General features: G+C 54.4%; 2 protein-coding genes across 3 annotated transcripts in view; both read right to left on the bottom strand.

Moving 5' to 3' along the window:
* LOC135224315 (protein mono-ADP-ribosyltransferase PARP3-like) overlaps positions 1–5,202 on the bottom strand; it is a 123,942-nt gene extending 118,740 nt beyond the window's left edge. The window contains exon 1 of one of the 2 annotated variants that reach the window (XM_064263183.1): positions 5,143–5,202. In XM_064263183.1, coding sequence (XP_064119253.1) covers positions 5,143–5,194 — 52 coding nt within the window. In that variant the 5' untranslated portion in view covers positions 5,195–5,202. Of the gene's footprint in view, positions 1–1,014; positions 1,285–5,142 lie in introns of those variants that run through there. The other variant, XM_064263184.1, reaches the window with a different exon arrangement.
* Positions 5,203–9,021: 3,819 nt separating this feature from the next.
* Positions 9,022–14,078, bottom strand: part of LOC135225107 (uncharacterized) — a 40,304-nt gene continuing 35,247 nt past the window's right edge. The window contains exon 4 of the mRNA XM_064264363.1: positions 9,022–9,116. Coding sequence (XP_064120433.1) covers positions 9,022–9,116 — 95 coding nt within the window. The remainder of the gene's footprint in view (positions 9,117–14,078) is intronic.

Raw genomic sequence — 14,078 nt, 5'->3', positions numbered from 1 at the left:
GATTTGCAATTAGTTTTTTTTGCTTTGAATTGGAGTTTTTCACCTTTGTAAGTGAGGTAAGGGGAGGCTAAGTAAGGAGGGCCCAACCCCTAGGTTAGGTTAGGTGGGTCGTCTTTAGGTTAGACAGATTTTCTTATTTTACATGTTTTCTACTAGGTTAGGTAAGGTGGGTGTATTTAGGTTAAACAGATTCTCTTATTTTATAAGTTTTCTCCTAGGTTAGGTTAGGTGGGTATGTTTAGGTTACACAGCCTCTCTTATTTTACTCTTTTTCTATATTTCCCCACCCAAAAATCCCAATTTCCAAATTGTGGAACCCCATTATTGTATTTAGGATAAATGGGGGGCACTGTTTCTAAATCTGATCATCTACAGCAGAAATAAAGGTAAAATCAGTTAAGAGAATTTGACAGAAACTTTAATCTTATCAAAAACTGTATCAATCGTGAAACGATGTAATTGACTTAGAATTCTGCATAACGGAAAGATATTTGATATAGGCTATCTGTAATGGATGAAATGGTTTTACTAGTATCTCTCCGCTGTTGTTATAAATTTGGCATATGCGGAGATTAAACACACGTGGGAGGAGCTCTGGTCATTTTGGAAATATTAGTAGTTAGCCTATAGTAGTAGCCTAGCTTAGGTAAGCTTATGGGAATTAGGTACTACTATAAGGTGGTTTTGTAAAGAAAATTGTAGCAAATTCCTACCAAAAGCAGTGACTCACTCTTTCTCATTTGCTGGTACAGTAGATTACTAGTAATATCACTTAATTATCTTTAATAAATAGTAGGTATATAAGCTAGGCTATCTTTCAAACAAACGAACCAAGCATACCTAAACAAACTAGCCTACCAACCAGGCCTACTACCTAGGTACGACTCAGGCTACGCTAAGCTTATACTTCTCTAACACACTGACTTTAATTCGGTCACTTAAGTGAACTCTGTACACAGATATTATTTTTATAATAATTGAAGTAAAAGCGAACAGAAATTCGTCAGATCTTACCTCAATCTAGGGCCAGACTCTGTCTTGCCTATCCCACCGAAGTTCTGGAAACAATAACAATGGGCGGAAGACTTTTTCCTAAATAAATGAATCTCTGATAATTGATACAGCTCAGTTCCTAAAGCCAAGAAGGGCAGTGGATAACACTAAATTACACAAGAGCAAGCCCGTCCACATGCAAATGTCATTTTGACAACCAGCAGAATGAGATGATTTATCGTCCACCTTTAGTCCCGTTGGCAGACCGAAGTTGTCAAAAGTACAATAGCAAAATCGCGCAAGTCACTTAAAGTATCCTTAGGACAGTATCTCATTCATAGTTGAGGGACTTTTACAGCACGTAAAAACTATAGCATTCCTAATGAATGTGCACGCCAAAGCTTAATTTTGCCATTCAAAAAATAAAACCGTATAATTCAAGGGCAATGGCAAGATCGCGCAAGCTAGTTAAAGTATCAATAGAACATTGCATTTTACACAATTTAAAGTCTTTTGGATCATATACAAGTTATGGCATTCATAATAAATTTGCATGTCAAAGCTTACTTTGGCCATACGACAAAGTAACAAAATATAATTCATGAGAGAAGACGGAATATCATAGAAACGCGCAATGTAATCACTACGAATGTTATGATTTGCGGGGGGAGAGCTCGTCGCTTTACCGAGGGAACAAAAGGAGACTAATATTTGCGTGTTTTAGGAATCGTGGTGGAAATGGTACGATTAACAACGTCTTTTTGTAATTTACGACTGATGCTTATTAAATTCATGTACATCATTTAACAATAACTATGTTCAGTGGTCTGGGTTGTCGTCAAAGACGCAACAGGTGAATTTAGCGAGACAGATAACGAACAGTCTATCAAGCAAAGCAAATTGAATGGGAAAGTTCGTGCTGTCATTCTCTTTCTCTTCGCGTTACCTAATTTGTTCCCGAGATAAACTGCGGCAGCCAGCCGCTTCCAGAGACATTAAGATCTCGTCGCAAGATGGTGCCATATCCGCAATGAATAAAATCGTTGTGGCTACGGTCGTCTGATGATCGGGTTTCATTCTTATCTGAATTAAATCGATTGTCACTAAGTGTTGGTGGGGCTGGAGGCTTAAGAAAAGAGACCACAGAAAAAAATAAGATACCTCATTAAGATCATATATTTTTTATAAATCATGAGCGTTGTGTTTTACTCAAATGATTCCCCACGTAAACTTAGATATTTACTGCAGAACTTGATGTCGTGAGTTTCATTTTATAGTTTGACTGTCTTATTGATTTCTCTTCGTTATTGCTTTGGTATTTCCGGTTTTTACCTCAGTCTGCTTTCATACTGGAGCCCTTTTTCCCACTATGATGCAACTTGCACAATAATAAACCCCCCCCTCTCTCTCTCTCTTCCTTTTGATGTATTTTATTCTTCTCCTTGAGGTACGAGTACTTATACGTGAATGCATGTACGAGTACGTATAAAATCGGATTCATATGAAATAGGCACTATACAATATCTTGTAACATTAGGCTTGCAAAATATGAGAGATTGAGGTAAGTTTGAAATCAAGATTCTAATTGACCTGTCAGTGGTCTCTCTCTCCTTGAATCCACGAGTATCTCTAAGTGAACTTTAATTAGAACTTCGAAAAGAGGGAATTATTCTCTGCAATGGTTCTAGCGCCATCAAGAAAGGACTTGGTTAGGAATCTTCAGTTCAGAAACTGGTATGAGAACTTCTAAAAAGAATTTTATTTCAAGTTTCATTTGCTGTCCATGAACACTAACTAATCTATACTTCGTAAAATGCAGACAGTGGTGAATATTAACAAGAAGTATTGTATAGAAATAGATTTAAATTGAGTGAAACCATATCAAAATATGCTCTTTGTTTGTTAACTGGGAGTTTAGAAGGATTAGGTCCGTGGGTAGGATTTTAAAAGTAAGGGGGTGTAGATTTTTTCCTACACGTAGTTTATTTTTTAATTAAGGATATAGCTACACTGACTAACACAATACTGCTGACAAGGAGAGACTGTATAAATATTTCAATTTTTTTCAGTGACAGACTTTTTCTCTTGCTATAACATGATTTTAAAGGAATTCTATTAAACTCATTGTGTTCATAACTCGACCCTATGATTTTGTTAACTCGTAACATTGTTAATAGGTTTAAATAGGTAGAATTAATTGTATTTTTTATCATCTTTGATTTAATTTTTCCACCGTTTTCAGTGGGGGTTTATGCACCTAGATTGCTTTGTTGACAGTCTTGTATCAAGTTTACTTTCTGTCTCATCACAGTATCAGAAAAAGGGGTCACTTAGCCTTGTAATTATAGCTGTCCATTTTCCTGCTTTTCATCGTCTGTCTTTTTCTCTATTTTTTTTTAAATACACACATTACATAGATTTACATATGGGCTATCTTTTATCACTGTTGCGAAACTGTAGAAGCACAGACTACGTATAGTTGGCGTTTCAGCTCAAGTTGGACTTAAATCACCGTGGAAAACAAATTATTTTTAAGAATTAATTATTTTTGTCATGCTCAATATAAAAGAATAATCATGAATAACCCTATTAATAATAATAATAATAATAATAATAATAATAATAATAATAATAATAATAATAATAATAATAATAATTTCAAATTTATTTTCAGATCAGGGCCATATAAATGGATATACAAAATACACAGTAACATACACAATCTAGATACATGAAACAACATGATAAAAAATGAATAATCGGCACTTATCTACAAAATAGCTGAGGTAGTAAAAAGATAGTAATCGTATAATACTGGTAATAATAGTAATAATATTGGTGAGAAAACAATGCATTGAGATTAAAACCAAAAGTTAGTGCACAGATTATATAATTAAATTTAAAACGTTTAGAGACCTTAGGTGGTTACAGTAGTCAGGCCCAGAGGGCTAAATACGAAAATTGAATGTAAAAAACTTTAACTTGATAATAATACAGTAATAGTGAAAAAAAAATAAATCGCACTAATATAATAATCAGCAAAATCTGCAGATGACATCTGCCAATACAGAGATTAATCCTTTAGGGACAAAGCCTCCCTATTTTTTCCCATCTTTCCTACAATTTACATCTTCTTCTTGCTTCACTCCTTAAGATGCTTTGTATGAGCGAGTTGGTGCTGTTTCTCACTCGGGTTACCAGACTGGACATTGTTCGCCTTACAATGATTTTTAAATTGTCCAGGTGGTTTTCTATGAACATCTGTGTGGCGGAGTGGTAGCGGGAAGTTTTGTGAAGCGTCTCAGAATGTCATTGTGTCGTGTATAAATATCTCTTAATGTTGATATTCTTATGACTCATGTATTTATTATACTGCATATGAATACAGTATGTGATTTTGTCAATTGTCCTGACGTAAACATTCGGAGGCTACCATACATTTTAGGGACAATTAACTCAGACTAGCCTATACATAACAAATTCAAACCATAGGCTAATATAAAGGTACCAACATAGGCTAGGCTACATAATACTTCTTGGGCCTATCCTTGGCTGGAACAGGTACTTGACGTCGGAGACGGTCGAATCTTCATTATTGTAATAAGGGTTGAGGGAAAGGCTGGCTCCCGGTTTTTTTTTAAAATATTTCTTCTTAACAGTAGGTGGATACATTGTAAAAGCAGCTTATTCCTAGCTGTACTCCTTCAATACCAGACACCGATTCCTATACTGGTTCTTACACAGGACACCTATACTGGTTCCCGGTAATACAAACAGTTCATTTAGGATGGCAATCTCGTGCCAAAGAGCATGCAGTCGTTAGCCGGGTTTAGGCTATGCTACTCATGCCTAACTTTGGGGGACTGTTACACAATCGCAGTAGCCTGACTTAATATGCATAACCGTGGGTGTGGAATTTACTCTAGAACTGACATTTTTTATAAACTATGGAAGACTAATTCACATCTTAGCCTACACTTAATTGATGGTACAAATGCAGCAACATGGGCAAGCTCAACATGGTGCAACTTACGTACCAGTACCATTACAATTATTGCAATTGGCAGTATATCAAAGTAAAAGAAAGTATAAAGAAACACTACCAAATGTTATGCAACATATACATTATAAACTACGACAAGTGCATACCTTTTACAAGGGATAAATAAGTCATTTCAAATGAATATAAGGGGAGATACATTCGTTTCCCCTCAGCGTTGCCGTACTCGTCTAGAACAGAGCAATTTCAGCTTATGCAACTGCGCACTTGGTTACCGTTACGTACTTACGTACATACACTCGATCATAGACAATCTCAACTTCGAGTGGCTAACTTAACATCTTGATAAGATGAAAACCAATTCGGTTTTCCAGTCCACCAATTTCCAAGAGTACTGTCATAAATGCTACATGAATGATTTCCATCATTACAATTGTGCACAACAGTGATACGTCTCATGATCTCTCGGGTATAGTTCATCCAGAGGGAACACCCATAGATACTGTAGCAGTATGAGCGGAAGAGCAGCAGTTTCACGTCTCGTCTCGGTGACAGAAGGCAAACCTCCTTGCCATCATGTCAGTGCTGCCACACTCTCGGGTTGGAATTATCGTACTGGCTCCTCAAAATCATGGGTTTTCAGTAAAAAAAATATCGTACAAAATTGTAGATTTTATCGGAATTACTATTATCACACAAATGTTTCTGATATTTAACAACATTTTAATAATAATTTGACAAAATAATGAATTTATGTATGATTTCTTTGTAGTCATTAATATCTTGCAATTTACATATATAATTAAGAAAAAAAATACAAATGAAACATTTCTCACTACAAAAACGAAAAAATGGAATTATGAATAATTAGTTAATGTTATCAACAATTGTTATGGACAAATTACTTATACTGTATTGTAACACTGTGGTAAAAAAAAAGTATACAGCTTAGAACGTCACTTCTTTCCATAATGTAAACTAAACTGATAACGAATTAGCACGAAGATATGTGAGTTGATAGGCCCACCCATACATATCTTTAAGCACCCCAAAACATCGAAAATCAAAATAGCATCACTGAGTAGTAATTTAAAATAAATATATATAATTCAACATGACTGGTACTGATACCTATCCCATGATAAAGGAATTAATAACAATAATAAGATTCTTAAAGTATATCTTTAAGAATCTTCTTCCTAATCAAATTCATGTTCTCTGACGTTCTGGAATATCTGAGCATGATTATTTATTCTGGAAAACATATCATTTGCAGGAGTAAAATGAACACATGACCCTCCTGAACCTTTGATGCAACTAGCAGAGAGTAAAGCCCCATTAACTGTCCTTGTTTTCAGTCTGTTTCTTTGTTTAGTTTTAAAGAGGTTAACTTTACTGAACACTCGTTCGCATTCAGCATTAGAGTGCGGCAAGCAAAGAGCAGTTAGAGCAAATTTGGCTAGGTCTGAAAAACTACTATTTTTTTTTTTTTCCTCCTGGCCGGGGGCCCGACGCCAGGCAGCCCGACCCGTTCTCCTCCCCACCAGTGGCCCCACCCCAGGGAAGCAAACCGGTGTCCTCCCCACAAGGGTCCTCAACCCTGGCGGCAATAACCAGTCGCCTCCCCACTGGAGGGCCCACTCCTGGCAGCCCAACTGATTTGCTTCCCTGCTGGAGGCCCCACCCCTGACGGCCAGACCAAGTCTCCTCCCCGCCAAGGGCCCATCCACTGGTGGCTCGACCTGGTCGCCTCACCGGCGGGGGCCCCATCCCAGGCGGCCCAACCTGTTCGCTTCCCAGTGGAGGCCCCACCCAGTCTTCTCCCCCACCAAGGTCCCACCCATGGCGTTCTGATCTGGTCGCCTCCCGGCAGAGGGCCCAACACCTGTTGGCCCGACCTGGTCGCCTCACCCACTCGTCCTGGGACCTGTGATGAACTTTGCCCATTCATCCCAGAACCTGTGGCAGGCCTCGCACCACGACTGTCCTGGCAACTGTGGTGGGACTCACCCACCTGTCCTAGCACCCGTGGCGGGTCTCGCCCGCTAGTCCCGGCACCCATGGCGGGCCTCACCAGGCAACCCAGGCACCAGTGACGGGCCTCACCAGCCCACCCTGGCACAAATGGCGGGCCTCACCCGCCCGTCCAGGGACCTATTACAGGCCTCGCCCTCCTGTCCTGGAACCCGTGGCAGGGCTCGCCCGGCCATTCCGACCCATGGCAAGCCTCACCCGCTCGTCCCAGCACCTGTGACAGGCCACGCCCCCCCGTCAAGGCACCTGTGCCAGGCCTCACCCGCCCATAAGGCACCAGTAGCAGACCTCACCCGACCATCCCAGAAGCCGTATCGGGCCTTGCCCGAACGTCCCAGTACCTGTGGTAAGCCTCGCCAACCCTTCCCGGGATGCGTGGCGGGCCTCGCCCGCCTGTCCCAGGACGCATGGCAGATGTTGCCTGCCTGTCCTGGCGGGACCCGTGGCGGCCCTCGCCCACCATTCCCGAGACACGTGACGGACCTCGCCCGCCCATCCCGGGACCCATGGCAGGACTCCCCCACCAGTCCTGGGGCCCGTGGTGGACATCGCCCACCCGTCCTGGGAGCCATGGCAGACATCGCTCACCCATCCCAGGACCAGACGTGGGCCGAGTCCACCTGTCCGAAAACCCGTGTAGATATCGCCCGCATGTCCCGGGACCCGTGGCACACCTTGAATGTACGTCCCAGGAAGAGTAGGTTGGGGATCGCCAGTCGCGGGACATGTGGCGGACATCGCCCGCTACTCCCGGGACCAAAGATGGGCTCCGGCCTGCCCTTCTCCGGACAAGAGGTAGACATCAACCATTGCGGTAATTGCCCGCCCATCAATGAACCCGTGGCGTATATCATCCGCCCATCCCAGGACCTGTGGCAGGCCAGGCCCGCACGACCCGAGAACCTAGGCAAACATCACCAATCCATCCCGGGACCCGTGGCTAGCCCTGCCCAACAATCCCGGGACACATGGCAGACATTGCTCGCTGGTCACGTAGCAGACATTGCCAGCCTGTCCGGGGATGCATGGCAGGCCCCTGGCCTGCACGTCCCGGGACACAAGGCAGACATCGCCCGCCTGTCCCAAAACACACAAAGCCCCTACCCGCCCATCCAGGGACACGCGCCGGACATCACCCACCCGTCCTGGGAGCCATGGCGGACATCGCTCACCCATCCCGGGATCAGAGGTGGGCTTGGTCCACCCATCCGAAAACCTGTGGCAGATATTGCCCGCCCGTCCTGGGACCTGTGGCAAGAGGCAGACATCCCCCACCTATCCTGAGACCTGTAGCGTACATCACCTGCCCGTCCCAAGACCGGTTGCGGTAATCGCTCGCCCAAAAGGAAACTGTGGCGCACATCGCCCACCTGTCCCAGGACCTGTGGCGGGCCAGGCCCGCACGTCCCGGGACCTGAGGCGAACATCACCCGTCCATCCCGTGACCCGTGGCTAGCCCAGCCCAACAATCCCGGGACACATGGCAGACATTGCTCGCCAGTCACGTAGCAGACATCGCCGGCCTGTCCTGGGATGCATGGGAGTCCCTGGCCCGCTCGTCCCGGGACGCACGGCGGACGCCTGCCCGCCCGTCCCGGGACGCTTGGCGGACGCCTGCCTGCCCGTCCAGGGGACCCGCAGCGGACGTCTACCGCCCGTCCAGGGGACCCGACAGCAGCAGACGTCTGCCGGCCTGTCATGAGACGCTCGGCGGACAACTGTGCCCGGACAGGCAGGGCAGGTATCCGCCGCGGGTCCCTGGATGGGCGGCCAGGCATCCGCAGTGGGTCCCTGGTAGGGCGGGCAGGCGTCCGCCGCGGGTCCCTGGACGGGCAGGGCAGGAGCCGTCCAGCCCAGCCCAGGGTCGCTCAGCGACGCCTTCCTGGCGGGGACCTGCCCGCCTGTCCCCAGGGCAGGGTGGGCAGGCGTCCACCGAGCGTCCCTGCCGCACGTCCCGGGACGCTCGGCGGAAGCCTGCCCGCCCGTCGGGACGCTCAGCGGACGCCTGCCCACCAGTCAAGGACACTCGGCGACGCCTCCCCCGCCCGTCCTGGGACGCTCGGCGGAAGCCTGCCCGCCCGTCCGGGACCTGCATCGGATGCCTGACCCGCCCGTCCAGGAACCTGCCCGTCACAGGACCCGCAGCGGAGCCTGCCCGCCCGTCGGGACGCTCGGCGGACGCCTGCCCCCGTTCCCGGGACCCGCGCGGTCGGACGCTGCCCGCCCGTCCGGGACGCTCGGCGGACGCCTGCCGCCCGTCCCGGGACGCTCGGGCGTACGCCTGCCCGCCCACGCTGGACGCGGGCGGACGCCTGCCGCCCTATCCGGGACGATCGGCAGGACGCCTCCCCGCCCGTCTCGGGACGCTCCAGCCTGCCCGGCCCCTCCCGGGACGCTCGGCCCGGACCCGCCTGCCCGCTGACGCTCGGCGGACGCCTGCCCGCCCCTCCCGGGACTCTCGGCGGCGCTGCCCGCCTCCCGGGACGCTCGGCGGACGCCGCCCGCCACTCACGGACGCTCGGCGGACGCCTGCGCCACGGGACGCTCGGCGGACGCCTGCCCGCCCGTCCCGGGACGCTCGGCGGACGCCTGCCCGCCCGACCCGTCCCGGACGCTGGCGGCGTCCCAGGGACGCTCGGCGGACGCCTGCCCGCCCGTCCCGGGACCCGCGCGGCGGACGCCTGCCCGCCCGTCCCGGGACGCTCGGCGGACGCCTGCCCGCCCCGTCCGGGACGCTCGGCGGACGCCTGCCCGCCCGTCCCGGGACGCTCGGCGTACGCCTGCCTGCCCGTCCCGGGACGCTCGGCGGGACGACCTGCCCGCCCGGGAGTCCCGGGACGCTGCGGTGTCGGACGCTCGCCCGACCCGTCTCGGACGCTCGGCGGACGCCTGCCCGCCCGTCTCGGGACGCTCGGACCTGGACGCCTGCCCGCCCCTACCGGGGACGCTCGGCGGACGCCTGCCGCCCCTCCCGGGACGCTCGGCCGCCTGCGACGCCTGCCCGCCCTCCCGGGACGCTGGAGCCGCCCGATGACGCTGGCCCGACCCCCGCCCTGCCAGCCGGGACGCTCGGCGGACGCCTGCCCGCCCTACCCGGGTACGCTCGGCTGACGCCTGCCCGCCACTCCCGGGACGCTCGGCGGACGCCTGCCCGCCCGTCTCGGGACGCTCGGCGGAACGCCTGCCACGCCCCCTCCCGGGACGCTCGGCGGACGCCTGCCCGCCCGTCGGGACGCCTGCCCGGCCCCTCGGGTACGCCTGCCCTCCGCCCGTCCCGGGACGCTCGTGCGACCCGCCTGCCCGCCCCCTCCCGGGACGCTCGGCGGACGCCTGCCCCCGCCCGTCTCGGACGCTCGCGCGGACGCCTGCCGCCCGTCTCGGGACGCTCGGCGGTGACGCCTGCCCGCTCGGGCACGCTCGCGTCCCGGCGGACGCCTGCCCGCCTCCCGGGACGCTCGGCGGCGGACGCCTGCCCGCCCCTCCCTGGGACGCTCGGCGGATGCCTGCCCGCCCCTCCCCGGGACGCTCGGCGGACGCCTGCCCGCCCTCCCGGGACGCTCGGCCTGACGCCCCTCCCGCCCCGCACTCCCACGCTCGGCGGACGCCTGCCCGCCCGTCCCGGGGACGCTCGGCGGACGCCTGCCCGCCCGTCCCGGGACGCTCGGCGGACGCCTGCCCGACGCCCTCCCGGGACGCGCGCGGCGGACGCCTGCCCGACCCGCCCCTCCCGGGACGCGCGGCGGACGCCTGCCTGCCCTCCGGGACGCTCGGCGGACGCCTGCCGCCCCTCCCGGGACGCTCGGCGGACGCCTGCCCGCCCCTCCCGGGACGCGCGGCGGTCGCCGGCCCGCCCCTCCCGGGACCGCTCGGCCCGGGGACGCCTGCGCCCCTCCCGGGACGCCTGCGGCTCGGACGCTGCCCGCCCCTAGCCTGCCCACGCTCGGCGGACGCCTGCCCGCCCCTCGGGCGGGACGCTCGGGCGGACTGCCTGACGCTCGGCGGACGCTGCGCCCGACGCTCGCCCGCATCCTCCCGGGACGCTCGGCGGACGCCTGCCGCCCGTCCCGGGGAGGACCGCGGCGGACGCCTGCCCGCCCGTCCCGGGACGCTCGGCGGACGCCTCGCCCGCCCGTCCCGGGACCCGCGGCGGACGCCTGCCCGCCCGTCCCGGACCCGCGGCGGACGCCTGCCCGCCCGTCCCGGGACCCGCGGCGGACGCCTGCCCGCCCGTCCCGGGACCCGCGGCGGAAGCCTGAGGACGCCGCCCGGCCCCCGGGTCCCGGGGACCCGCGGACGCCTGCCCGCCCCGGGCCCGGGACCGCGGCGGACGCCTGCCCCCGCCCCTGCCGGGGACCCGCTCGGCGGGACGCCTGGGGCCTGCCCCTACCCGGGGACCCCGCGGCGGACGCCTGCCTGCCCCAAACCTCCCGGGACCCGGTCGGTACGCTGCGGCTCCCGGACGCTGCCCGCCCCTCCCGGACGCTGCGGCTCCCGGGAGACGCCTCCCGGGAACGACGCCTCCCGGGAACGCTCGGCGGGATGGGGCCTGGGGCCCGCCCTCCCGGGACGGGCCTCCCGGCCCCCCCGGGGCGCTCGGCGATGGATGGCCTGCCCGCCCCCTCACGGGGTGCCCCCCCGGGGCTCGGCGGGACGCCTGCCGGGGCCCCTCCCGGGAACGCCTCCCGGCCCGGGGAAGGCCTGCCCGGTCCCCTCCCGGGTACCCGCCCCTCCCGGGGCGGACGCCTGGGGCCCGGCCCCTAAACCGGGACCCCGGCTCGGCCGGACGCCTGCCCGCCCCTCCCGGGGAACCGCTCCGGGGGCGCCTACCCGGCCCCTCCCGGGACGCTCGGCGGACGCCTGCCCGCCCCTCCCGGGCCGGCCGGCGGGACGACGGCCCCGCCCCCCCGGGACGCTCGGCGGACGCCGGCCGGCCCCCTCCCGGGACCGCCTCGGCGGAACCGCCGCCCCGCCCTCCGGGGCCCGCCCCTCCGGGACCCGCCGGCCCGGCCCCTCCCGCCCCCCGGGCGCTCGGCGGACCGCCGCCCCGGGCCCCTCCCGGGGCGCCTCCCGGCCCGGGAGGGCCTGCCCGCCCCTCCCACGGGCCGGCGGCTCCCGGACCCGGGACACGGCCCGCCCGCCCCTCCCACGCCCGCCCCTCCCGGGAGCTCGGCGGACGCCTGCCCGGCCCCTCCCGGGACCCGCTCCGGCGGACCGCCCTGCCCGACCTCCCGGGACGCCTCAGCTCCGGCCGGGCGCCGCCCCTCCCGGGGCGCTCCGGCGGACGACCGGCCGCCCTCCCGGCCCCGCCGTCCCGGGACGCTCGGCGGACGCCGCTACCCGGGGCCCTGCCGGGACGCTCGGCGGACGCCGGCCCTCCCGCCCTGTTCCCGGGACGCTCGGCGGACGCCGGCCCGGGGGGCCCCGGGGGTTTTCCCGGGACGCTCGGCGGACGCCGGCCCGCCCGTCCCGGGACCCGCGGCGGGCCTCACCCGCCACTCCCTGCACAGTGTAATAGCTATTCTCTACCTTAGAACCAGAATATGCCACTGCATCCTCTAAATTCTCCTGGGGATTCTCGGAATCTTCCAGTTCTTTCCTTGCACTCCACTACTTAATCCTCTCTTTCTTCTCCTGGCACCTCCACTAATCCTACTGAATCCTCTCAATTTCCTTGGTGCTTCTCCCGGCACCTACACAAATCCCCTTATTTTCTTCACTGCTTCTATATTCCCCCCCTTTTCTTTTCCATCCACGAATCAATAAAACTCTAAGAAAACATTTTAACATATTTATTTCCGTTCTAGTTCAATTTCCTTCAAGGATTAACAAAACAAACTTATTACAAAATAAACATCTTCCTCAAAATTTCCACATCTTATCCGTCTGAATGAGGCCAGTGCAGTCTTCATCACGCCATTTCTTCAAGATCCACAGAAGCTTCTGCAGTTTTCACTTGCTCTCCTCCATTCGTCTTCATTTTTCCTGGAGCTTCTTCAAATCACAGACCATTTTCTCCTTCGTTCCTCGCAGCCATCCAACCTCATCATCCATCTGGTCGTTCCATTCGCTCTGGACACCGGCTTTCTTCTTCAGCGACTCCAGGCCACCATTTCCTTCCTCTAGAAGGCATGCCAGCTCATTTCCTCTGAGTTTCCGCTGTTTCAACTTTCCCCCCCCTACACTGGAGTCCACGCTTTTCTTCCAAGAGGTCCTCCAAATCCTTCTGCAGGCGCTCCAACCACAGCTCCAAGTCTTTCCTGTCGGATTCCCACTTTTCGCTTGTGTCTTTTTGTTCCTGAATGAGCCTCGCTATCCGCGCCGCTTCTGCCATCTATAGCTGCACGTCTTTCTCCTTCTGTCGTAGCAGTTTCTGGAGCCCCTCAAGCAGGCAGTTTGCGTCTGACCACTGCCCAGATAGTTCCCTTATCCTCTCACAAAGGGCATCGTTCCTCTGACCAATTCCTTCACGTTCTTCTTCAGATGCTGGTTTTCTTCGGCCATCTTGGACAATCTTTGTCTTCCAGCTGCCGTTCTCCCTCTTCTCTTTATCGTTCAGCTTCGAGCGAGTGAGCCCTCTCTTGCAAGGCCTGCTCTTGCAACACCTCCTGAGTCATCTGCATTTCACCAACGCGTTCTTCCCTTCCGCCCGCCTTCTGCGTCTCTTCTTGGTAGTCGAGCCTCTCTTGTAGCTGAAGAATTATTGTCCTGTCCAAGTGCACGCGCTACTCTCTCTGGCACAGGATGGCTTCTCGCAAGGCCGCAATTCTCTCGTTCAGTTCCTTTTCCTTAGGCTGTTCAGCTCCATCATTATCAGTCAGGAGAGAAATCTCGCCAGCGAATAGGCAGCCACACCAAACAAGATCACTATTCTTCCGGATTTCCAACAACATCTGGACAACAACGTCCTAATAACAGCTGCTGCCAAGGCCAGATAAGGCCACATTTTCTTCAAACTGAAATCCATATCTGAAGTATCCAGTTCATATACTCTCTTCTCTCTCACTCTCGATTTTTCATTTATTTTCTATATTCCACGACAGATATTTTGGTT

The sequence above is a fragment of the Macrobrachium nipponense genome, chromosome 12 (genome assembly GCF_015104395.2).
Source record: "Macrobrachium nipponense isolate FS-2020 chromosome 12, ASM1510439v2, whole genome shotgun sequence".
Taxonomy (NCBI): domain Eukaryota; kingdom Metazoa; phylum Arthropoda; class Malacostraca; order Decapoda; family Palaemonidae; genus Macrobrachium; species Macrobrachium nipponense.
Note: the sequence above shows the minus strand (reverse complement) of the source record. Positions and strands in the feature narration are given on the sequence as shown.